This window comes from Numida meleagris, chromosome 16 (genome assembly GCF_002078875.1).
Source record: "Numida meleagris isolate 19003 breed g44 Domestic line chromosome 16, NumMel1.0, whole genome shotgun sequence".
In the NCBI taxonomy this organism is placed as follows: domain Eukaryota; kingdom Metazoa; phylum Chordata; class Aves; order Galliformes; family Numididae; genus Numida; species Numida meleagris.
The window spans coordinates 5,749,580-5,775,989 of record NC_034424.1 but is presented as its reverse complement, the minus strand read 5'-3'; the positions used below and the strand labels follow the sequence as shown (position 1 = coordinate 5,775,989).

At 48.8% G+C, this 26,410-nt stretch overlaps 2 protein-coding genes across 2 annotated transcripts in view; both read right to left on the bottom strand.

The window, feature by feature from the left end:
- ABL1 (ABL proto-oncogene 1, non-receptor tyrosine kinase) overlaps positions 1-17,018 on the bottom strand; it is a 65,995-nt gene extending 48,977 nt beyond the window's left edge. Inside the window, exon 1 of the mRNA XM_021413671.1 lies at positions 16,474-17,018. Within this exon, the coding sequence (XP_021269346.1) occupies positions 16,474-16,609 (136 nt within the window). The 5' untranslated portion in view covers positions 16,610-17,018. The remainder of the gene's footprint in view (positions 1-16,473) is intronic.
- On the bottom strand, positions 20,935-25,940 carry EXOSC2 (exosome component 2). Its single transcript, XM_021413673.1, has 9 exons — positions 25,780-25,940; positions 25,594-25,695; positions 25,475-25,520; positions 24,579-24,668; positions 24,294-24,359; positions 24,074-24,142; positions 22,942-23,118; positions 22,621-22,749; positions 20,935-22,199 (listed from the first exon to the last, which is right to left on the bottom strand). Exons 1-9 carry the CDS (start codon positions 25,902-25,904, stop codon positions 22,119-22,121), a joined length of 885 nt encoding a protein of 294 aa, XP_021269348.1. The 5' UTR covers positions 25,905-25,940; the 3' UTR covers positions 20,935-22,118.

Genomic DNA, 26,410 nt, shown 5'->3' with positions numbered 1-26,410 from the left:
AGGCTGCTATACCCTTGCAAGGACAAACACCTTCATGCAGGGAGGTTACCCCAGCCTGAAGCCTGCATGCAGCAGCAGGCCAGGGGCAGCCAGGCCAGGGGCGGCGGGCAGCTGAGCTATGCCAGGAATGAGCCCGGGAACGCGCCGGGGTCACGGTGCTGCTCCAGCACCACCATGTGCAGCTCGTTCCAGCCCGGAGTGCCCGCACCAGGGTTCTCCCCGGGCCTGGGAACCGTGCCGTGGGCGATGACCTGCACCCACTTCATCTCCGTCCTGCTTAGCATACGCCAAGCACAATGAGATGCATTAAGGCGAGTCTCTGCTGTGCCCAGAGCACGATGTGATTGGCAGAAGAACTTCTTTTCCTCTAATTCTGCTGATAGCATGTAATTCTGTTCATCCTTTTAGCCTTAGCCAAATATTTATGTCAAGCTGGGAAAAAATGCCAGGCGCAGACCAGTGGGCAGAGGGAAGGGAATCTAGAAGAGGCTGTAAACCAATGTCAGCACACAACACACTTCTTAGTCACACTCAGATTAACAACAGGGTCATGGCGTCGCCCATTCCTTTTTTTTAATTAATTTCCACCAGGTACAGCAGCAGAGGACCGAACTATTAACTAATCAATAAAGCTAGGCACTAATTCCATGCCCACAACACAAACGTTGATGGGGTTATATAGAATCCCAACTACCTGCTAGCAGGGGGCAGATGGGCCCTCCAGCATTAATGAGGCCACGGCCTGAGCACCGCATTTGATTTTCAGTCACATCGCTGCTCCCAGGCAAGGATCTGGCACGTACATCACTTGTACCGCTTACCTAGCTCTGGCTGAATGGGAAAATTCATTATTCACTTAAAATTAAGTAACAGCCACAGGGCCCAGTGAGCAGCAGAGTGCCCCAGCACTGAAGACAGCGCTGACGCAGATGAGGAACAGCTTCTGCCTTATGCCGACGTCTCAATATCATAACTCTTGGGTTAAGAATATACCATCATTTTCTGAAGGGATTTGAAAGCAGAAACAAAGGCATAAATCATTTTCTAATTGCTTAGCGGAGAACAAAGGCAGAAACCGACCTGCTGCGTCTCAGCTTCTCCAAAGGCACACGTGGATAAATGGGACTGCTGGAGGCCTAATGCTGGCAGCCCATCCCCGGAAAGATTGCTGGTGGCTCTGGCACAGCCATGATTTTCTCTATAAGATGCTGTGGGGAAAGTTGGGAAGCATTTGAATATGCCGTATTGCTGGCACCCGTTCAAATAAAGGCAAAAACCAAATGGCTCTCATTCAAACAGGCTCACAAGCAGTTGCTAAGCCACATGTTATGGACGTACGGGAAGAAGAATGACGTTTCTTTACATTTTTTGTGCTATAAATGAAGATATAATGGAAGTCCATAGAGACATCTAGAATTACCCTGTCCTCAGGCCAGGGGTATAACTGTTACAGCTGAAAAACTCAACTGGCTGCTGTCAGGAGTCAAACAAAAGAGCACAGAGGATCCCAGCTGGGCCGAGCTGGGCACTGTGACGCTGTCACATGTCACCTCCCAACCCAGCTATCTTGTGATGAGCACACAGCAGTCCACACCGGAGGCCACTGGAACGATCTGCTGGCCATGCTGGATTTGGGGAAGTCACGCTGGCTCGCGTTTTCTGAAGTGACCAGAGACAGAAAGATTGTAAGAATAAGAAAACTGAGAACAGCAAGAATTCTGGTCAGAACAAGTGACGAGCAGCAAGAGAAGATAAACTGGCCTACTCCTTTCTAGGGCAAGATGAAGAGCTTGCTTAAAAGCTTTTTACAGTGACAGGAGCATGCCTTCCAATCCCACCAAAAGGCAGCATCTGCTGAGTAAACACTGCTCTTCTCATGAGAAGATGAGCCCCATAAATACTGCTGCCGAAAAGCTACCGAGCACAGCCGGATCCTCCATTGCACATTGGCTCTCCCTAGAGGCAACTGCCTGCATGGAGATGACTCAACCTCGATACCATTCATCTGTGCAACAGAAAGACAACACAGTTTATGCATGCAGGCTTTGGGTTTAATGCAAGTTAATGCTGTTTATCTGAACAAGGCCAACAGAGGTAGCTGTGGAATATAATGAGACTGTGATGGAAAGAAAGGCACAGCCTGAGCTTTTCAGACACAAAACTAACGGCTGCATGCTTGGACAATGTCTCTCAGCTCCTCCCAGGTTCCTTGCCCTCCTTGCATACCTCCTTTTTGCGGTCAGGAGCTACTTCCCCATCCACTGGCAGCATTTTGCCTGACTTCTTTGCAGGGATGACCCACTCCTGAGCTTGGTGGAGGTGATCCCTGAGCATTAACCAGCTCCCAGGAGCTCCCCCTCCCTCTGGGGCATTATGCAACAGGACTCTTCCATGCAGATCCTTGGAGACGCCAGGCCTGTGAGCGTGCCTTTCACCCTTCTCCCTGCCCTAAAGATCCCAAACTCCACCATTCCACGGTTACTGCAGCCAGGGCTGCCTCCAGCTTTGCCATTCCCAGCAAGCTTAGTATTGGTACAAGGTCCAGCACAACACCTCTCCTTCTTGGCTCCTCTGTCACACCAGTTATCACCAGTGCAACCCAAGAACCCTTATGCCCTGCTATGTTGTCCCTCCAACACCTATCAGTGCATTTGAAGTCTTCCCCCTGAAATGCCTCTGTGTTCAGGAGTGCAGCCATGGAGGGAGCTGCAACGCAGTCTCTCCCATTAGTCAAGTTGACAAATCAGAAACAACTCAAGATACCTTAATTGCAAAGCCTGAAATTCACTTTCACAGCTCACAGCGTCGTGGGGATGAGGTTAATTCATCAAGGGAATGAAAGAGCTGGATAAAGTTGTTAGGGATGATGATCGGGGTGCAAATGCTGTTATTAAGTTGACAAAAAACATTTTAACGAACCGTTCTTATGATTAAGTTTTTTCCTACATTGTTATTTTACTGTCAAGATGTTTGTTATCCCATAACAACTGCAACAAAAAGATGATCCTGGATTTTCCCATTAGCACCCACAAGTCCTAGAACATGCATCCCAAACCCATAAAAACCAATTTCTTAAACTAATAGTTGCAGGACATTAACAGGTCCTTGCATAACAGCTCCACGTTACCCTGACATGTCTGGCACAAATAGGGGTTTTGCATGGGAGGCAGCCACTCTGCTCCCAAGCACATGCTCCGTGCCCCATGAGAAGCCCTCCACCACCAGCCGTAAAACATCAGCAGCATTCAGAGGGAAGCAGTGTTAGCAAGCTGAGCAAGCAGGGATTCCACACCAGCCACCTAAGACAGACCTAATATAAACCGTAAAACCAATTTCAGCTTCAAATAGGGAGGCTGCTTCTTTATACCTCTCTCTAATTGAGCAGGATAGCAAGCCATCGGGACAGAGAAGGAAATCTGCTTTTCTACTCTCCTGGAGAAACGTAATAACATGAGGGCAAAGTGTTTTTATCAGTTCCCCAGACTGCAAGAGCCGACTGCACCATTCATCAAGATGGGAATGGACCAGGAGAACAATCAGAAATCCATTAGCAAGCTGCTGCTCGCCTCCACGCTGCCTCGGCTCCAGATCAAATGTCAGCGTGCTGAATGGCTTACATTACTGGGGAGGAGGAAAGGCCGGGGAATTGCTTCAAACCAATAAAGATATTATTACAATTTTTAGCTTTTATTAGCATGAGGGCAAGCATTTGCAATTTACATTGTCCCTTTAACCAAGTTGCTCAAACGTGGGACAAAAGCTTCCGGCGTAACTGAAACGGAACAAAACCAGCTCCAGTACTTCCAGCTCAAGCCACAGTGAAAATTATGGGGAAAATAAAAAGGGAAATACTGAAGTAAGGCTGTTCTTTATTTGGTTTTAATATCCCTTTTATTAAAAATGCAGCTTTTATTGCCTGCATTCGGAAGCTAAGGCCCACCCGCAAAATACTGCAGGCGCACAAGAAAATAGCAAGGGCTGCCAACGCTGCTCCTTACTAGCAGGGGAACGACCCCAAATAATACATTAGCTCACCACCAGCACTTCAGCCCCACTCTGCTATGCTGCAGGCTGCTGCTCTAATAACACTTCGTTGCCCACGGACCACAGCACCAGACGGATCCCAAACCCATCAGCTCAAGCAACATCTTCCCCCTCCCAATCCTTCTTCCCTTAGCGAAAGGGGATTTGGGCCATTTTACAAAGCAGTGCAAACATCCACGTTCATGTACACATTTGTTCATTAAAAACAAACATCCATACCATCTCCCTCTTGTTATTTGCAACGCACCTGAAAGCTATTAACTGACTTCCTACCTGGCACGGAGACTAGAATAAGACATTCAGGGCGTATTAGCAGCGCATCAGATTTGAGCAGATTAGCTCTTTTCATATAGTGTTGGTTCCTTAAATATAATGAATAATTTAAAATAGGAAGCCTATGTAGGTATGTAGGAAAAAATTACGAATTCTCCAACGCAAGCTGATTCTCATTATCTTTCACCTGCCAGAAACAAATTAAAATATCAATCAAATGTAGTGATCCAGGTAAAATTCCTAAACCGCATCTTCGGTTCAATAACAGCAATTACTGTGTCATTGTCCTCAACTCGCTGAGCTCCTCCAGCGTGACCAGAAATGACTGCAGCAAAAATAAAATAAAAACCACCACAAAACCTCAACACAAACCTGTCACCTGCAGCACCTGAGTGACTGCTGAACGGAGGTATTTTCACCTCTGAAACAGGGGACACTGGAATGACATTAAGGCTGGCAGCATTTCCTTTACGAAACACTGGCCATAAACACCGCCATCTAAAGCTTTCACACTTGCTGTTTGCTATAATCTATTTTTCAACTACCCACCAGGCTGAGCTTGAGAATCAGGCAGTGTGCTCAGACACTGCAGCACCACCAGGTCCTCGAGCCCTAAAGGTTACAGAGCAAGGCTGAATGCACTTATCCCTATGTGGGAAATCCCGCCTGTGCACACTGCGTGTTCTTTCAAGCTCACGTGTCCAGCTGCCACAGTTCACCTTCACAAGAGGAATGGTGAAACAGCAGCCGGTATCACCTTAAGCCTCTGGTTGTCCTCCAGCAAGGCACGAGGAAGGGCACGGCCTGCCAAGCAGCCTCACCATTTGGAGAGCACTTGAACCCACAGCTACTTCCCATCACCTGCACAGATCAGGCTGCACACAGGGATATCAAAGCACTGCCAGCAGTGGAAGGGCACAGAGGGGGTGGGAACACTTCACCCCCCCCACCTGCTACAAGGCACAGCCCCACGTCCACCAGCAGGACTGGCTTTACAGTGAGGTGAGATCTCCCTTGCCAACTGCCTGCGGAATACCTGCTGAATTGCAGAAAAATCGTGTTTGGGGTATTTGGCCTCTGCTCCCCGCTAAGCCAAGAGTCAGCTGGCAGGGCAAGCTCCTTCCTGACTCGGGAGCTGTCAGAGGGGCTGACGTGACGACTGGTGACCAGCCCCCGGTGCTGCCCTTGCAGCTGGTGGGGAGCGCAGGAGATGTGATGTGCACCCTGTTCCTCCCGGGCACGCGTCCTCGCTGAGACCAGGAGCCACCAGCAGCTCAGGAAGAGGGCAGCACACGCCAAAATGCCCTTTCTCACCCCAAAAAAGCCTCCCAGAGACCCCACAGCCAAGGCACGCTGTCACTGCCTGCAGAGCTCAGCACCGGGGACCATCTCAAAGTGGCACTTGTAAAAATGCTGCGTTCGTGTCAATAAGTCTTTTTATTTTTGAAGAACAAATTAGTTGAGCGTTTTCTGTATAGTTATTTCATTTGTTTTCACTCCCATTCATTTATTCCGAGCTGCTGCACCTTCCCTTGGAGAGGTTATTAAATGCTCTGTTAATGGCCGCCAGCACTCATTTAATTCTTCTTAATGAACGTATGAGTGAGTAGCGGAAGCTATTATGTAGGGCTTAATAAAGGGCGGGAAGGAATTTCCTAAAATTTATTGCCAGAGGCTGCTGCTTGAAGATAAAATAAATGGTAATTGCTCGGAACGGGAAAGAGGAGGATGATAAAATGTCCCTAGACATGAGGTAAAAAAAAAAAAAAAATACCAAGATCTCAAAGCCCGAAGGATGGCAGAAGCAAGATGGCCTCCGCGCGGCTCTGAGCTCGGCGTCATCGCTGCCTCCAAGCACGGGCAGCGAGCGACGGGCTCGGCTCTGCCGGATGGATTAGCTCACCACGCCGGAAAGATAACTGTTCATATACAAAGAACGCAAGTGGCGGTGATTCAGAGAGCACCTCGTGACGGCCTTACGTGCAGGATACAGGCAATGTGAGAAAAAGAACGGCTGCTGAAGTCAAGAGTATTCAGGAGTTACTCAAACCTGGGCGCTGAATCGCAGCGGCAGCAACGTGAGGCAGCAGCTTTGCCACCTGGGTCCTGGCACAGCTCAGGAGCCCCAGCCCCAGTGTGAGCATCCCAGTGCCCACGGACTGCTCGGCCTCCTGGGCACAGCTGTCCCCGAGCATCACCTTCCCGAAGCACAGGAGGAGGGAACAGCCGCGTGGAACTACAGTAAGAAGTTGTCAAAACTGCAAATGGAGTGGGCAAGATATCTCCTTCCTTGTACATTAAGAGGCAGAAAGAAAGAAATGCTATTTTCAACAGCAAGCTAATATAGCCCAGAGCTTAAAAGGTGACCCGAGAAGAAAAACAGGATTAGGCTTGCTCTTTTTTGCTACTTAGGGCAGACAAAACCCCTCTTAGAAAACTACAATTCTTCATGCCAGCTTTGACCATCTTAAAAACAGGAAAAAAAGAGGATAAAATCCAGTTTTCCCTCTTTAAATCTTTGGCAGGTCGCCTGCAAACGCAGGCCAACAGCTTTTCTAGCAGGCAGCACCAAATTACAATTTGCTTTTCTAAACAAGGATTTCAGTTCCTTCAGCTCAACAGCAGGATTTCCATAGTCTGACAGAACACAAAGCGACCAGCCAAGCTGCAGCGAGCATCCAATCTGAGGATGGAGAGCTGCTTCTCCAAGAGAAATAGCAACAATTTGGTAGGGACAAAAAAATATATCAGCTGTAGCACACTGGAAGACAAAAGGTGAGCAGCTACAAGATGTGTGCAAAATGGCACAGTGTATGCTATGTCAGTTTACAAAGGACAGCAGAATACTGGATAGGCACCTACAAGAAGGTGCTGTCAGAGAAGAGTTTGTGCTTTATTTCCCACCCCTGAATGAAAAAGCAAAATGAATGCTCATATCGTTCTGTGCATTGGCAGCGCTTCTAATTTAAACCAACAAACATAAACGATCCCATCCCTGAGCACCTTCAGGCAATTCCCTTTTCTTATCCCTCTCCCACTCCCAGAAGATCACAGAATCATGAAGACTGGAGAAGCCCTCTCAGACCCCCAGCCCACCCCGCCGTGCCCACTGACACGTCCCTCAGTGCCACATCTCTGGAACACCGCTGGGATGGTGACCGCACCGCTCGCTGGGCAGCCTGTGCCAGTGCAGCACTGCTCTGTCTTCTTTCTTAATGGGGACTAACAGAGCGAGAAGTCACAACTTTACAGAATTACAGAATTGTTTGATTTGGAAGAGACTTTTAAAGGTCCAACTCCTGCAAGGAACAGGGGCACCGACAGCTCCATCAGGTGCTCAGAGCCCAAGTCTAGCCTGACCTCGAATGTCTCCATTCATTTCTGGCAATAAAGAGCACTGCTTTGTTTCGAGTTACAAATAAGCAGGAACTGTGCACCACTGCTCCCTGGTGCAAGGAAGAACATGCCACTAGTGCTGAGGCAAATGAACTGCCATCACTGGTCACACATGCACAAATCCCGATGACCCAGCATGAAAATAGACGTTTTGCTCACCCAAGGACAACCCCTGTACTGAGGAGAAGAGACTGGAAAAAAATCTCAGTTATTCTTTCAGACATAACACGAGCTGGTGCCAGGCATAAAAAAAAAAAAAAAAAAGTTGCACGTGATGGGCTTTATTCTGGGGGGATTATTTGGTTTGCTTTTGGTAGCACTAGTTTTCAGCCTTCCTGTGTGCAAGAGCCAGCAGTGGGAGGAGAAGCGTAGGTGGCAGACGGGAAAGCAGGAGCAAAGGTCCTTGCTGCAGTCTGCCTGTGGCACACGGGCAGTGTTTCAGCATCCCAGGGGCCGTGGTGCAGGCTGGTGCGAGCCGCCCACGCGGCAGGAAGCAGCACAAGAGCCCTAGAGGAGCCAAGCACGTTTCAGCCCTCGCCTCCTCTCCTGCCTTATCTGCTTTTATTGCCCTGCAACCCCAGCAAGCTCCTGGCGAGGTCAGCTCTTAATGGAGCCCGTTCCCAAGCACTTCAGATCTAAGCCCAGGCTAGAAGTCACCCTCACACCAAAGCAGCAGGCCTGCATGTCGGGCTGCTGGCTCACCTCTGCAACCAGCAGTCAGAACGGGATCTGGGCGAGGTGCTGCAGCGTGCAGGGACTGGTGCAGGCAGAGCTTTGCTGGGCAATCACACGGCAAGGAAGCATTCAGGCGCAGGTACACCCACAGGCCCACAGCCTCCCCGAGGCCGCCTTATTCCCAGTAGCACTTTGCTTGAAGTAACACGCTGAAGGATTTCGTTGCATTTTTTCTGCCTCAGCAGTACAGCGTTCGAGGAAAAGAGGAAGGGAAAGCACCCAACCTAGTTTGTCATCTTTCAGTAGTTTAAAGAAATCCACTTGTTCAGCTTTGGATCCACAATTAGCAATTATGGCAGCGTTGCTGCACATTTGTATTCACTTGAAATAAATCAGAGCCAGGAATTGCCCAACACCACTTTGTAATGCACCTTGCTGTGAGCTCAGTCCCCTCCAAAGGACACTGCAGGGACCCAGCACCGCTGCTGGGAGCTGGGCACAGTGCACAGCAGGGCAGGGAGGAGGAGCTCGGCCCAAGTGTGACTGTGTGAGGCTGTGCCCGGCCGTCTCGAGGCAGGAGAGAGCACTGTTACTTGTGCCGGGTCACTTTTACTCCTAAATTTTTCAGTAGTAGTGCATTTTTAAAATTCTGCTGCTAGCAATTCCAATTTGAGAACCATAAAACATACTGTATTAATAATGGAAACATAAAATGCCTGTCTGATTCGCTCCAGCCCTCAGCCTCCTTCCCCAAAGGGCCCGATTTGCCTTAGGGGAGCATTTCGCAAGCAGCATGTCAGCTTCCAGAAGCACGGCTTCAGCAGATGGAGCCTCAGCCACGGCTGAGCTGCTGTCCTCCCAACTCTAGAACTCGAAAACAGTTAACATCCATGATGCTGCCTAAGCTAACGGCAAAATGACCAAGATATTTCTGTGAAATCAAGCACTCTGCCCCCCCAGCCACACCTCCCTTATCAGCTGACTCAGCACCGTGGGGTGACAGCAGCCCTGGCCCCGCATGACTCAGCCCAGGGACAGCGCATCATACCAGGGGCTGCAGATCATCGGGTGCTGCCCGGCTGAAGCCCACCGCTTCCTAATTTGGAAAAATCATGGGTGACATCTGAGCTGGGAAGAATCTGCTCTGCTGGTGTCTGCATCTTTCACCTTGACCTGGGTGTTACTCATGTCCCTGTAGCACTGACTTTCAGCGGAGGAAGGGTAACGTAAGTTACGGAATTAGACCAAAAATACCCTGTGTACCTCACCGGATTCATGTTGTTTATTTTAATGAGCGGAATGAAAATCTGTCATGTTAGTATTCTACAGTTCATAGAATCATTAAGGTTGAAAAAGATCTGTAAGGTCCCCAGCCCACCCCCACCATACCCACTGACCATGTCCCTCAGTGCCACATCCCCACGGGCCTGGAACACCTCCCGAATCTCAGCCCAGCCAGGCCCTGCACCAAACACCAGCCACTGCCCACACTCTGCTGGGGCAACGCCACAGCAACCACAATGACCACAGGAGTTAAACCAGTATCTGCCTCCAGGGTTCCAACCATGATGACACTAATTCATCCTTGTGCCTGGCTCCAAATACAATCTATTTCATGAGAGGATTCATTAGCAATGCACATTTTGCTAACCTAAGGATAGCAAGCAACCTGCACTGTCCTCGTCCTCATGCTGATCCTCACTGCACACCCCATCTCTAGCTGGGGCTGCGAACAACGGGAAAGGCATCAATAATCCTTGCAGTGAGGTTAATTAGACTGAAGTCTCCCCAACAGCCTTTTACTCCCAATGATATCAAGCACAAAGGGTTGAGCAGCACACGCAGTCTTACGTGACCACCTTGCAATAATCACTGACACCTGGAAGGTGGAAGCCGCTTGACATCCAAGCGCATGGGGACACAGATGTGACAACAAACCACAGAACCCAATGGAAGTGCAGCTTCTGCACTGAACAACAGGCACGGCTTTGCCTTCCCTCCGGTTAGCTTCCAGTAAAGGACATCTGTTTTTCACTCAATAACTACACGTTTGGAGAAAGTAGATATAGCAAACATATTCAGTGGAACCCATCAGCCTTACAAGAAGTAAAGGTTAGACGGCAAGTAATTTTACATGCATTTCTAATCCATCATATTAAACATATTTAAGAAGGAATATCAGCTCGGCATTAATTCAGTACCTCTCATTCAAGCTTTCTGAAGCTATTTGCAAACAGGAGGCGTAACCAGACAACAGCAGCTCTAAGAGCTATTGCAATAATTCTGCCTAAATGAGGATGTACCTTTTAAACCAACATTATCTGTTGTCAGATTCATGGAGGATACGAAGACAGCTTAGAGCTAATAAAAATAATAAACTATTCAAGCACAGATATTTATAGCCGAAACTATTCTGCTCGACGCACTAAATCTTCTGAATTATAATAAAATTCTCCCATCCAAAAGTGATTTGAGTAAAACAGAGTATTACTAGATTACAGCTCCTCCTTTGTCAGCACTGTTATGACTTCATGAAAGTTTAACTCCACAATTAGTTTTGTGATAGCAACTCTGGTGCTCGGATGCAGCCGTGTAAATAGCTGCAGCTATAACGCTGCTCTCTGCCATTCCTTCTATACTGCTGCCAAGAGAAGCACTCCCATTCAGAAATGCTGGACACAATGCAGCAAGAGGATTTATGGCATTAATTCCTATACTGAGAGGACCACGCCATTTCATGTAAGAGAATAAAAATATGTGTACAATTATAAGGAGTGCGGCACAGCTAAAGGGGTGGGAGAAATCAGATGTGTGCAAAAGGCAATGATAAGCGAAAAGGAAGACAGCACTGAAAACTGCTCTCTGACGTTTTAGAAAATGAAGAATGGGCTGAAATGGAGCTCGAGGTGATGAGGGAGCAAGATTTTCATATTAAAAGCAAAAGCAAACATCACCTGCCGGCCCCTTTCCATCAGAAAGCACGCTCAGGGAGATCACAGCTCTAAGAGTAACTAAAGAGATCTGACAGGCGCTATTTCCCAAACTCACGGCTGTCCCCCCGGACCCGCTGCTCACTTCCCAGACACTCCTTACTGCAGGGGATGCTCTCACCACAGCAAGTTATGAAAAAGATTCAGAACAGACACCTAGCGGCCAGCGCGTCCAACGGCAGCTTGGTATTCCCAAAAATCCAAGTGGAACGACTCGGGGTCACCGCACACGAGCCCGCTGTGGTCACACCGGGAACTGAGACCGTGGGCAGCCGACCAGATCATTGGGTCAGCACCACACACTGACAGTGCAGAGAATGAGAGAGACAGAGAGAACTCAACACTAATCAGGCAGCCTCCTCGCCCATGAAAGAATGACGACCTGGCTCCAAGATGTGACCCAGCCACATCTCTGCACACAACTGCAGAGCAAGAGGCTTCCCAGGGCCGCCCTCACCGCCTGCCCCACGGGGCAATGCAGGTCCCAGAGAGCACCAGGGGTACAGCTCCCAGCTCTGCCCCCTGGGACTCTGCCAACCGCTCGCTTTCAAGTTTAAATCTTAAATGCTTCCATTTAAAACACCGCAAGTCTGATGGTAAATGTTGAAGTGCACGGAATGAGATGATCGCTCACGAGATGAGCCCTCATCTCTGCTCTAACACCCTGCAGCCTCCTCCTGCCTTCCTGTCCTCGTCTCCTCACGCCGCCCATCTACTAAGATCTCCAAACAACAAAAACGCAGAACCAGCACAATCTCTTAATGGAGCTCTGGCATACGAGCAATGACACTTACCATCACAAAGGAGATGAACTGCTCACACGCAGCAAGGTCTCAGAGCTCAGCTCACAGAGCAGGGCTTCTGCCCAGGCAAAGGATTAGCCTCTTCCCAGCCTCATCTTCCACCTCGGCGCGTGGAAAGCAGTTTAGCAGGTCTTAGGCCTCTTTCCTAACACATCCCAGCCCTGGATCAAGTTCGGCACAGGAGCTTCTTAGTGGAACTTGCTGGTATTTGGTAATTGAACAGGAATTACAGCGAGAGCTTTGTATGATGGACAGGGATGCAGGCAGAGGCAGTACACAAATCTGCATTCCGCGTGGAGCAGATGTCAGCATTAACCAGATTAACACCGAAGCACATCAAAGTATGGATACATAGCAATCATCTCAAAAGCTGGGGATAATTCCCTCCTAATAGAGATAGAAATTAAAGTTTGGGAGCTGCCAAATCTCTAAGCTAACAATGAAAAAAGTTTTGTCAGCTTGCAACACTGACTCAGACACTACGGAGCTTCCATTCAGCTGATGTTAATGATACAGCTTCAGGGGAAAAGCCCAAAGCAGGAACAGTAGAGCAGTCCCCTTCCCATCCTAGGGTCTCCAGAGGAGGTAAATCACCCAAAGGAACAATGTAAAGGCATGAGGCACGGCCTGGAACCACCTGGGTGCTGAAGAGCAGAGATCTAGCATGGAAGGAATCCCATCTAAATGACCTCCATATACAGGCAATTGGCTACCAAACCAATGTATATTGTGTATGAAGCAGACATACTGCACTCACTTGTAAGATAAAGGATAATAAGTACAAAGTCATGTTATTGCTTGATCACAATGGGTCCTCCTGGAGCAGCTGGCTGGCAAAAGCATGTTCCAAAGTCTTCATGCTACATTTTGTTCACAACACAACTTCAACCAGTTCCTCTTGGAATTATGTATTTTCCCACATGGTATGAAAAATATTGACATTTCATAAAAATAATAAATAGCAGTATAATTATAACAGCTTGTAATAGAGTGTACGTGGGTCAATCACTGAGTCCTAAGGAAGGAAGCAAAGCACTTAATTCGTTTTCACAATCAAAACAGTTGAAACGTAAAATGTAACAACGTAAAAGAAATTAGACTTAAATCTAAAGTCTCTTCAAAGAGATATTTTTTAAATCAACAACATGGGCAAAGATACTTACAACTGATTTTTTTTTCTTCCCCCCACTAGTGAATTTCATAGGGCTGATCTCCAACTGACAACTTGGGCAAGCTTACGCTATCAATCTATTTTGTGTAATTAACTTTGTGGTCGCAGCACTTACTCCAGATCTGGCACGAAAGAGTCTACAGTAGGCTGACTTCTGGTACAAGGAGAACGTACCAGTTCCTGTGGCTCCACTCCTTTCAGCAAGACAAACGTCTTGTTCAAGCTTCCTTATCACTCTCTCAAACTTTCTCTTGCAGAAGTACAGCCCAAAGCCAAGCAGCTAGCACTGCCTGGCAGCACAAAGGCATAATACAGATTCAAAAGGAAGTTCCTTCTCTTTGTATCCCGGGCTGTGAAGTTCAAACAAACTTTGACATGTTCTGCAATGCAATAAGAACATGGCTACGATTTATAACACAGACCAAGGAGAAGGCTACGTGACTGGGTTTGTACCTCTCAGCGATCCATTACGTGTGATGGGAAGCAGCATATAAGACAATCTCGTACCCCAAATTTCTTCAGAAGGTTTCCTCTCTCCTCCCTAAATCAGCAACTTCTGATTGCCACCGCAGAACTGACAGTAATGTCAGCAAAGACAAAGACGTACATCAAAGCTTTGGCACCACCTGAATGACCTATGCTTCAAATCACCATAAGTTCCCATTCTTAAATTCAAACCTCTCACTCAAACCCCACATGCCCGTGGCCCTCATTCTCAGTCGCTGCCACAGAGGTTTGCTGAATCTGATGTCTCAGAAAGGCACAAGAAACTACTGGGCAAAATTCAATCTGCATTTACAAAGTCTTTCCCACTAATCAGATATTGTCCAAGCTTCTGCTCTCAGCTAGACATTCCCTAGAAGCAGTGACCACAGGTTCACTGCTCAGCTGAGAAAAGCACAGGGCAAGAGGCAAACATTGTCTTTACACTTTCTCACAACTTCAAGCTTGCAAATAATCTAAGAGCTGAAAAAATCCGCACCAAAACAGCCTTAGAAGGACATAGCAGGGAGGATTCACACTGAAACCACCAAGCCAAGGTTCTGAGCTGCTTTACCAAAAGACATTTCCATAACAGGAAAGCCACACTATGAAATACCGTTCTGTCCATTAACTATAAATGGTCAGAAGGTCAGCGTGTCAGATTGTATGTGCATTTCAAAAATGAAAAGTTATCCATTAAACAAAACATCAAGGAAGAGGAATAACCTTCTAAAATGATCTTTCTCTCCTCTCCATTTTTTCCAGGTATTTTAGAGCACCATCTCTCTAGCAAGTAGGAGGCCCAGACAGCACAGAGCCAGTGGTGCAGCCTTCTGCTGCCTGTACCATGAAGAACCACTTCACATACTCAAAGGAAGAAACTTTTCCTCATGTGGATAAGCGAGACTGATCTCTTGCAGTTCTCCTAGCAGATGTACTGACCTCAATGTCTCCTTTCAAGTTTATTTTTTTCTAAATCAAGACACTGAGGTCTCTCGCGGACATATGGTATGTGGACATTGTAGATACTATTTTTCTTTGCAAATGTGCTGGGATCTTCTGACCTCGGGTCATAGCAGCAGAAAGTTACCATCTGCCTATTCCTGTCAGATGATCAAAAAGCAGCATTTCTGGCTCTTCTGCTCCATCAAAACACCAAAGACTGTGAGAACATCACACCACTTGCACTTTGCGCTCACTGTATCTCCCCTGACCTTGAAACTCTGTCCAAAGCAGTAAAAGCAGCAAACAAACTGGGACCAGAGGAGTAGGTGTATCACAGTGCTGAGAGCACAGCTTGGAAAAACCCGGCAGCAACTTATCACCAAAGGGTTAAATAAGCCCTTCTATACCCTAACGTTGCAGTAATTAACTTCCATTTCCAAATAACCTCAGCGCACAAACACCGTGCAAAACTCAAAAGAGGTAACACAGACGTAACTCAAAACGATATTTCAAAACAGCAGCACGTACACAGCATCCCTGACAACGTCTTTGCTAAACACTGCACAAGACTGCTTGGCTCCTTCTAGGAACAGAATAAGTTCAAAAGGAAAGCCCAGCTAAAACGAAACCGAATCAAAGCTTCTCCACCTACTAATGGAGTATGCTCTCGCACACAGCAAATACTTCCATTTTCAATTATACGAAGATTACAGCTCCAGTTTTGTTTTGTTCACAAATAAACTTTCTTGTGAGGTCAAAACTGTTGAAGAAACCTTATGAAAATCCCATTCCCCAGCCTGAGGTAGCAGCCTGGCGCGTGTCCTCCCAAGGAACACCAGAAGTGAAGAAGTGCCACACAAAACCAAGGATTACTCCAAAAAGCGTCATTGAAACAACACATTTCTGTCTGTGTCTTTTGAAAGAGATGCTTTCAGTTTGAAATCTCATTTAAAAAAAAACAAAACGTATTTGAACTCATTTGGAGTTCCACTGAGCTTTTGATTTGCTGTATTTCCTGAGACTCTCTGCCCTCCCTTAATTTGGGGCAGAGCTGAGAGGGTTGCTGTACCCCTAACCTGGCCACTTGCAGCCTCTTGCACTTAAGTCCATTCCAGCACAAGTTAACGTGTTTAACTGGCTATGAGAAACCACAAACCAACAGTGCTGTAAGTGCACTAAGCAAATTAACAAGAAACTACTTTATTCCAACCAGTTGTCACAACAGCAGCATCCACAAACTTCCCCAAAGCAGTCTAGTTCTGTTTCCAAGTAGCTGAGCCCCTTTTGTAAAGATAATTAAGAACACTCGTTACTCAAAATAGCATCATCCTCAGTTGGCTTTGGTCTATACCTATGAAACAAACAACTCAAAGAGGATGAAACACTCCTCCAGACCTTAACCCAGAACATACCCAAGGCAGAAATGAGAAGCTTGTAAGCTGGTAAAGAGTTATTTCCTTGTATTTCGTACTTAGCTGTGCCATAACCTCTTTCCAGGTTCCAAGCAATCTGACCTAAGTGAAATATTAACAAAGAATCACAGAAGTTTTGCCTTAAGAAGCAAGGGAGAGAAAACAACTTCCAAGAAGCACAGTATGTTTGCATCGGCACTATGCACTTCAGGAAATCCACATCACATCCAACTCAGCAAATCAAAATCAAACCAAAAGTGAAACCAACTGAAATCTCTTACCATGTTCCACAAAGACATTGCAGTGTGGGCCCCCATGCCTCGATGACTCCTTCTTCCCTGCTCCTTTGATGAAGTGCAGGGCAGGCAGACTCGGCCTCCTTTGGTCCCCAAGAACTTTTCCAGGCTGCTGCCCCATAAAGCAACTCTGGGCAGCCTCTCCCAGGACAAGAAGCTTCTGCAGAAGTCTGTGATCCCCGATCTTCCAGGTTGGGAAGGAGTTTTGAAGGAGAACGCTCAGGATGGATATCTCCAGAGGCCCCTTCCAGCCCCTACAGTTCCGTGCTCCTGTGCTGGGCAAGCGCGCAGCGAAGTCGCTGCCGAGAAGCACCAAGATGAGCACAGATTCTGCAGACAGCAGCACGGCTCCTGAGGTGGCTTGATGAAAAAAAAAAAAATACAAACGAGTTAAAAGTTCCAACCACGCGGTAACGAGTGCCGCCGAAGTTTCACCTTCTTGTAGACAGTGCGTCTTCCACAAAGGCGAATCAGTCCAACTCACAGACACCAAACCACGCGCAGGCTCACCCCGGGCAGGGAACACTCATTCCCAGCGCAACCAGTGTCAAGGTTTCCTTTTTTTTTTTTTTCTCTTTCTCCTTTTCTTTTGCATAGCATTGGGTTAGCAAAGGCCAAAGCGCCGCAGGTTTGGCTTCACGTACGGCCGGAGCTTCGCAGGACGGAGCCCCCCAGCACCATCCCGGCTCCCGCAGCGGAGCGGGGGCAGCTCCCGGCGGTGACCCGAGGCCTGCCCGCAGCTCGCCGTCCTCTCGGCCCCGCCCGCCGCTACCTCTCCCGGGGCCGGGCCGGGCCCGAGCAGGCGGGTGGGACGCGGGGGGCCATGGCGGCGTCGAACAGCGCTGGGCCCGAGCAGGTGGCGGCCGCCTCAGAAGGGCCCGGGGGCCGCCGGGCGGGAGGCGCGAGGCCGTCCGGGGGGAAGGATCGTGCACCGCGTCCGCTGGAGATGGGGAGGGGCGGGGCGGGCCGGCGGCATCCCCGCGGGCAGGGTAGGGTAGGGCAGGGCCGGGCGGGAGGAGGGGGACAAAGGGCCGCGGGGGGCGGCGGAGCGCTGAGGGAGATCCCGGAACCCGCGGCGCAGCCCCGTCCCCGGCCGGCGGGGCGGGCGGGCAAACCCCTTCCGGCCACTCCTCCTCCGCCGCCTCCGCCTCCCGCCCGGCCCCGGCCGATAGGGGAACCGGCGGGGAAGCGGGAGTGTGGGCATAAGGGACCCTGAGGGGAGCGGGGCGTCGTGAAGGGGCCGAGGAGTCCCGCGTTACCTGAAAGGGATGGAGGATAGCGGCCGCGAGGGCTGGCGGCGGGGTGCTGGGAACGGCAGGCGGCAGAGGTGTGTGTGCTGGGAGCTGAGGCCTGGAGTCGGGCTCTTCCCCTGCCTGGAGAGCGGCCAAGGACCAGGGGATGGAAAGCCGTGTCCCTGTGCAGGGCCCACCGGGGTGCTGCCCTCCTGCCCTGGGCTCCAGGCAGAGGTGGGCAGCGGTGAGGACTCCACGACGCAGCCGTCACCTCTCCATTGTGAGGTGCAGTCCCCCTGCACAAAGGCCCTGAGTTCCTTACCAGTGCTGTGAGTGCAGAGCTTGACACCGAGACCATCCCCAGAGGCAATAAGACAAACAGAATGTTATTCACACACCACTCCGTACCAATACGAAGTTAAACCCCGTGTTGCTCAGCCTGCTGTGCTGTGCCCATTAGGTGCATGTTCCCTGTGCCACGGAGCACAGACTGACACTAAAGATGTTGTTTCTCATATGTTCTCTAGTTCAGCTTGGGAACAGAGACAGATTGAGGCGGCAGTTTGAGGTCAGGGCGTCTCGGTCAAAGGTCTGCTGTTGCTTTCACTCACAATAGGCGAACACAAATGCACTTTCTGCCTGCTGCTCAAGGTGGCCATCTGGACACGGACTGGCTTGTTTATACCAGCTCCTCCCTTGTGACAAATCCAAACATCCTCCCCGTCTCCAACACCACGCTCAAGGTCCTTGGCAGACGTGTTTTCTATCTTTCAACAACAGTGTCCGAAATGAAGTACTTCGTTCAGGCCTACTGGATCCTCCACCCTCTGCTGTAGCAGCCTGCTAATTCTCAGCAAGGATCCCAAACCATTTTTATTGCATTTCCCCATCAGCGACTCAGACTGCAGGTACTGATGTTGTTTATGTGCAGTAAAGAGAAGTTCTAGTACACTGTGCTGAGACAAATCCAAGGCCACGTCTCTTCAGCTCTGCGGAATTTCTCCCAGTTTATCTCGGTAACGGAGCTTCTTACTGCCATGATGTAACTTCCTTCTCAGCTCCAGTGCAGACTTTGTATGAGCCCACAGGCTGAATGAAACTGAGGAAACAGAGCTGCCACCACAAGCTGAGCATCTTGAGAGAGAATTGTTAACAGGCTAGTCAAAAACACCATCCCTTACGGAAAAAGTTATTCCTTTCTAGATGTGACCCGAGCATTTTGGATAATCTCTATCAGGTGCCACTTGTGGGACTGAAGCAGAGTGAACTCCATAAGGTATTTCAGTATGTTCTCTGTTTACCTTCCACTGTGTGTGGGTTGTTACTCCTAACAGCTGCTATGATGTTCTCTCCATCCCCTCCATAACAATATATTAAACTTCTTTACCAAATGACAAACTTTAGCATATTAATTGTTGGTCCTGAGGAACCTGAGACAACCATTTGAAGGCTGCCTTTTGTCTCAGTGGAATTTCAGTATCTTCTAGGGCTTTGCATTTGTACCATTCATGTGAACAGCAAAACTGCATGCAGATGATACAGAAGTAACATAATAGCAGCAGTAACTGGATTAACAATCCATTAGCACAAATCTGAAATCCCAGTGGTTATTAACTGGGAGTGAAGGGAGGGGTTGCTGTTCTCCATATTAGCACATGAATAAAACACTGGCAGGCACCAAGAAACAGGACATTTATTTCTACAGATGTTGTGCTCTCGTTTCTGCAGACAGTGCTCACCCATGCTTACACTCTTATGTCAACCTGCAGTGGAGAGAGTGGTCCTGGACACCCCTATCCCACTTGCCAGACCTCGTCACTCATCTCTGGTGGGCAATGTGGAAAAGCCATTTGCTCTATTGTGGGTCATGACTAATACTTAAAGCCTCTCTCTATGGAAACTGTGAGCCTCAGCAGCAAGTCCAGTTGCTTGTGAGGTGGATGAGCACTGGTAGCTCTCACTGTTTATCTGAGAGAAAAACCGCAGGGATTCAATCAAATTAACAGTAAATGGCTGATGGGCAGGTACTTCTCTTAGATACCTTTGAAACTGCTCAGCAAGTTTCTCCCTCCCCAGCAAGTTTGTCACTCCCATCTCTTGTTACCCGCTGGTTTGCAAAGCTGCACTAGATGGGGCTGCAGGAACTGCCAGCAACGCCCTCGCTGAAGCTTTGTTAGGGAATTTAGCTCTGGGCTTGGCACGGCCCTGGCTGAATTTGCAGAGAACAGCAATGACCCCTCGTGGCCATGGAGAAAAGTACCCGGACCGTCACCTCGCCCATAGATCAGGAATGATCGATAAGCACACCTTTCCTGCTGGCGCTCCAATCCATAGATCAAAGAACAAAAGTGCCAGTTACTGAATCAGTCACATACCCACACCCCCAAGGCAACGTACAGCTGAAGCAGCCTAAACCCTGAGCTCATTGTTTCTGAAGTTGCATATTCATTTATTGAACATAAGCAACCAAAACCATTCATGCTGGGAAGAGAGGGTTGGCATGAGAAGCCTACAGAGTCCACTAAAGCTTTTAGCCTCTTTGTGCTGTTCATACTCACACAAATGTGGGTAAGGCTGATACCAGCCTCATACACAGACCTGACAGTGTCACCATCAGGCTTTAGTCTTCAGCTTTCCCAGATCATCTTGAAAATGTGACTGCTTTAACACTTCCTAGGGAATCCTCCCAACACTCAGAAATAACAGTTCCTGTACCTTGCATGGGACAGTCCACCAACACATCCTCAGGAATTTAAGTGCTATTTTACAGAGGCAGCATGGAGTGAAGTTTGAGTTTTGCAGCAGCAGGATGGATTACCCATGTCCTTGCTTGTCCTTAGCCACTGAGCTCCATAATGCTCTAGTATTTAGGCAGGAGCATTGGTGGCAGACATCCAGCCCTTGTTTTTTGGAAGGAAATGAAGCAGAGCTGCTGGAGATTACTACAAACACGATCCAAAGGTGCCACCTAGTGCTTACTCTCAACCACAGGCAGAGCAGTCTGCACCAGATGAGAAGCAAGGAAGGGTATTTCTAGTTTCCAGGAAAAGACTAGGCAGATTTCTTCCTTTAGCCTGAGGCAAGCATGAAAATTTGAAACACTGTAACTAGATTCAGGGATAATTAGGGCAGACTTCTTGCTTTTTCAGTCTTTTTAACAAGGACAGCACCACGGTGCATGCAGCTCTAATACAAAAAATACACACACAACACATACATATACAAACAGTTCTAATACAGCACCAGAGATCTGAAAGAATACTGAAACAAAAGCATCACATCCATTCTTAGGCAGGGAAGGCAAGTGACTGACTGCAACCATCTAGCCACTGCCCTGAGGACGTAGCCACTGGGCCAGTGTCTGCTGGGCTCCCCTTTTCCCTCTGACAAAGCTGCATCACTCACCCTTCCGTGGCATCTTGCAGAGAAGAAATCTTGAGAGAAAGCCACTGTGAACAGTGCCAGGCAATCTACTTACTTATCCCACGTGGAAAACGTGGTGAAGAAGGTGAACTGGTTGAAAAGGCTGAAGAACAACCATTGAAGAGGAGGGAAGAGGACACTTCAGCCGTTCAAGTCTCCTGGTACAAGAAAACTTAAGCCAGCTGTAGCTCTCTAGAGCTAGACCAAACTAATTTGGGAGGAAGATAAGCCAATCAATGCACACACCAATGAATGACTATCTCAATTAGAAGAAATTTATTGAAATGTAAAGCATTTAATAGAAAACAACACCAGAGCTTTCTCAGAGAAAGAGCTCAACACATCATGAATACAAAAGGGACCAGCAGGATACACACAGACTGACAAGGCACTGCTCACTCATGGCTACCTGGCTCATGTGGACAGCCACATCCAATCTCAAACCCTCGGGACACAGAAGCCATGAACAGCAAACACACAAAATGTGGTTAGAAATAGTCTAAGGACTTGCACCTGTGACATGCAGTCTCAAAAAAAAAAAAAAAGAAAAGAAAAGAGTCAAAGGACAGACTGGCAGATCTGTATCATAGTAAAGGAAAATCAAAACCATTTTAAAAGCCTCTGGGGTGAAAGAAACCCATCACACAATACATCCCCTCCTCCCTAACTTTCTAGAAGTTAAGGAGCACTATACACAGCAACAAGTGTCATGACATATGTCCCAATTGCATCTGTGCCTTCATAAAGGTCAGGTATCTATTTCCCGGGCTGCTGCACTAAAAGGCTATTGTACTTAAGTACTATTTAGTACTACTGTACTAAAAGGGCTCAGGAGATATTCGAGGAGTTTAAATGACCGATTGTGGTAGTTTCTGAAGTGTGGAATGAATGTTGGTGACTGGAACACTGATTAAAAAAAAGTACTGAGACTCAAAAGCTGCCATGGTGGGGATTTGAAAATGACCTCTTCTGGCACTATCCCTCTAGATCCAGCAACTTCTGTCGGGTTTCCAGAACGATCTCCTCCATCACCTCTGGTTTGAGAATGTCCTTGATCTGGAGTGGAAAGAAAAGTAACACTGGCACCAAAGAGCAGCTACTAGCACTGCATTCGAAGAAACTTTGTTAGGGCTAATATCTCTTAGAAAGACCATAGGAAAGCAAAGGAAAATCTCCTAACCTTTACTGAAGGCCATTCTGCACTGACTGGAAGGCTCCCTCAGTTTGAGCTCTCGCTGTACACCTTTTCTCTGTGATTGTTTAAGTTCTGCCAGGACAGTTGTTAATGTTCTCCCATCATACATGTCCAAGGCAATTTATGTCATGCATAAGGGCAGTTCTTTTTGTCACTACAAGTATTTTGGAAAGACTGAAGGAAGCCCTACCATATAACTTACTGATTTCAGCAGCAGCTGATTCAGCCTTCCCAATCCCTTCCCACACTGTGGAATAAAGTAAATAACACTGTTTTCTGTACCTGATGAGGAAGGGATGCCTCATAGCAATACAGGATGCTAGTGTCAAAGAGCATCAACTTCTGAGTGACCAAAGCTACAATGCAGTTTCGGAGCCGTGAGATCACCTCCCGGTCAGACAGGGGAACTGGCTGAGGAAGGACAGAGGAAGAGAGATGAATACACAGGGAAATAATGCAAGCCTACTGGAAAAAAAAATGTTTTGCCGCAAATCTAATACCACTTCTTGAATATCTTAAGTTATTCGTGTGCCTATTGGACCACATTAAACTGGCAAAACATCATTGGTAGAACAAAGCTCATCATTTTCCCCGTCCCCTCACCTCTAAGTTGGTTGTAAAGCCCCCTGCTTCTTCATCTTTCTGTTCTGGAGTTGGGTAGATCCAGATGAAACCATTGTTGCCAAGGATCACAGACGCACCACAGGGCAAGTCATGGAAGTGAGTCTTCTGGCGTTTCACAAGGGAGGGTGAGACCTGAACAAGCACACCCTGGCCAAGCTGAAGAGGAGACCATGAGACTCAGTGTGAGAGACAGTGTTCCACCATAGGTAATGCCCAGTCACTAACATGCTCTCCACTCCTTGTCTAGGAACCAGTCAATTTAACATCTTTTCCTGTGAAGCAGTGAATATAAAGCCTGCTTGCCTCTGGGAGTGCTGGGAGGATTAGCTAGTGCCTGTGCAGTCCTTTGAAGATGAAGAATACTCTCAGTGCTTAGCACAAATGTTAATAATATCTTGACTGTAACTAGACATCAACCATCCTGCAGAAAAATGAGGAGCGAGAGGCCCAATTTAGCAGAACACTTTCCCTCTTAATCCAGTCGCTGTCCTTCACCCTTTGTGCAAAAAGCACATTTTGCTTTCATCTTTTAAGTGCTAATACCCTTGGTCTAGCAATCCCAACTGCAGCCTATGCTCCACTGGCCCCTTGGCTTATTTCAGTGCGCAAAAGCAGAGAAAAATGCCAACTGCATAAAGTCTAAAATAGAGCCCTGGAGTGTGAAGTGAGCCGAGAGGACAATGACCTGCAGAAGAAGAGTGATAAAGTTTGAGCTAGAAGATTTTTCTCCCCAGAGCTCAAGCTCCAAACAACTGGTGGGAGAAACAGACTCACGCAATAACTGTGGAGAGGGATAGCAGCAGCTCAAAGGGCATTCTGTCTGCATTGAGGAACTCTGCTTTGAGCTCCCACATGGGAGCCAAGATTCTTCCTAACCTGCTGCGTGGGTTATAATATCATGTTCTACTCCAGAGCACTTTTTTTTCCTCAAAGATCTCCCCCAAAACCCAATCCTGCTGCTATCTTGATATAAATTCAAAGAAATTCTACTGACATGGATAGAATTGCACTGTATTTTACAAAGGTCTGACCTTCTAACAGAGTACTGAGCCCCAGAGCTAGACACTCATGCAATCCAACTGGAATGAAATTGGGCTTCTGAGCGACTTACCTTCCCGTATTTCAGACTCCTGGTGTGCAGCGATACAGCCCCATCAGAAAATACAGACTGGACCTCTGCCTGTCAGTGCCTCTTAAGGAAATTAACTCTCTTGCCCTGTACCAACAGCCATCGGCTGCCCCAGCACAGAGCTCTCCCTGCTGGCTGAGGTCTGGCTGTTCCCCCCATGCCCCTCGACTCTTCTGTCTGAGTACAAGCAGTGGAAGGATACACTGATGAGGTCCCCTTCCTGCAGATAGTCCCTCATTGCAAGCTCATCTTCTGCTGATCTCCTTCTCTGAAAAGGACAATGCAAGAAAAGTTACACATCACGTAGAATGAGGAAACATGAATTAACAGCTATACGAAGGGAGGATCATCTCCTTAGGATACTGTGCAAAACATAACCTGGTCATCCATGAGAAATCAACACCACCTGTGTGCTAACGGTGGGAAGGGCTCCAGAGCATCCTGCCCTGCAGCAGAGGGCAGCCCTCTGGCACTTCTCTGCACTCACCAGTTCACCACCAGGTAAATTCATAGACGACAACAACAGAACCGAATCCAGCCTGGAATTGGTTTCCACTTTCCATCGTTTCTGCTGAACCTGGAGAAGAAAAATGATGTTAACGTACACTCAGAAAATGAACAAGATTTCTTCAGTAGAGTGGGAAGTTATACAGCTGACTGACTACAGCAAAGCACCTGCCAGCTCCACCATGACAGGAAATGACTGGCCAGTACAGCAGGGGCTGTCAGAGAATCACAGAATCATTTCAGTTGGAAGGGACCTTTAAAGGCCATCTGGCACAACTCCCTGCAATGAACAGGGACGCCTGCAGCTCCATCATGTGCACAGAGCCTGTCCAGCTCTGCCCCTGGGTGTCTCCAGGGATGGGGCACCCATGACCTCTCTGGGTAACTTCTGCCAGTGCCTCACTGCCCTTAATGTAAAGGACATCTTCCTTATATCCAGTGTACATCTCCCCTGTTTAGTTTGAAACCATTTCCCCTTGTCCTGTTACAACAGACCCTAGTAAAAAGCCTGTCCTCTTCTTTCTTACAGCCCCTTTAGATACTGACAGGCTGCTCTCAGCTCTCCCCAGAGCCGTCTCCTCTCTGGGCTGCACAGCCCCAGCTCTCAGCCTGTCCTTGTAGGGAGGTGTTCCATCCCTTGGATCATTTTTGCATTCCTCCTCTAGACATGCTCCAGCAGGTCCGTTTCTCTCCTGCACTGAGGACTCCACGTCAGGATGCAGTGCTCTAGGTAAGGTCTCACCAGAGGGGCAGGACCATCTCGCTGGCACTGCACTGGATACAGCCCATGACCCGGTTCCCTCTCTGGGCTGCACAGCCTCACTCTTGGCTTTGTTGGACCTCATGGCATTCTCGTGGGCCCACCCGTGTCCTCACCTCCGTGATCCTCCCGACCACGATGTCGCCGACCTCGCCGTTGTACCTGGCGGTGGGACAGAGCACAGCGTTACACAGCCCTTTCCTCACCTCCACGGGCAACTGAGCCCGGGGCTCACCTGGTCTTCAGCGGCGTGACGCACACCAGCTTGTTCACCCTCTCCACAGCGCCGGCCACCGAGGCCACGAGCTTCTCCTCGACTACGTAGGTGCCGTGGCCCCTATAGACAGAGCGGACATATGAGGAGAGCCCAAGACCGGCCGGCCCCGTCCCCCTACTGCTTCCCCGCTGCCGCTGTCCCCACCTCATGTATCCCGTGTCCGTGGTGATGATGTCCCCAGGCACCACCAGGTGCTTCTCGCCGCCCCGCGGCCCGCTCGGTCCCACCGCTTTGCGCATCACCGGCAGCCGCATGGTCACCGCCGCCATCTTGGGTGCGGGCAGCGCGACGCCGGCGCCCCCTGATGAGACGTGCCTTCCGGCCGCCATATTGGCTGAGGGCAAAAGCGCGCCTGAGGCATGGGTGCCGCCATCTTGAGTGAGGGCGCCTGTGAGAGGTAGTATCGGCTGGGTGCTGCGCGGCCATTTTGGTTCCTGGCAGGGAGCGAGGGGGCGCGATGAGTGTGGGCAAAGCGTCTTCGTCCTTCTCTCAGGGGAAACTGAGGCACTTGGTGTTGACAGGAGGCACAGCTCCAGGTGGAAGGGGAAAATGATTTGGGCAGCTAGGAGCAGAGCAGAGCATCCCAGCTCTGATTTCTGGGGGTTGCTTTGTGTGCACATGTACTTTCCCCCATTTTTCGGAGAGAAGCGCTGAATCCTCTCCCAGGAGGAAGCAGTGGGGTCTGGAGCAGCTGCCCCGGCCCCTCAGTGAGGAGGGACCACCGAGATCCACACTGCACAGGCTGCGGACGTGCACCCTATGATGGCATCGCAAG

Coding starts and splice junctions, on each gene's coding strand:
- EXOSC2 (XM_021413673.1), bottom strand. CDS start 25,904: ATGGCGGCGGTGACCATGCGGCTGCCGGTGATGCGCAAAGCGGTGGGA. Junction 25,521..25,593: donor GTCACGCCGCTGAAGACCAG/GTGAGCCCCGGG, acceptor TCCCACCGCCAG/GTACAACGGCGAGGTCGGCG. Junction 22,200..22,620: donor AGGCATCCCTTCCTCATCAG/GTACAGAAAACA, acceptor TTTCCACTCCAG/ATCAAGGACATTCTCAAACC.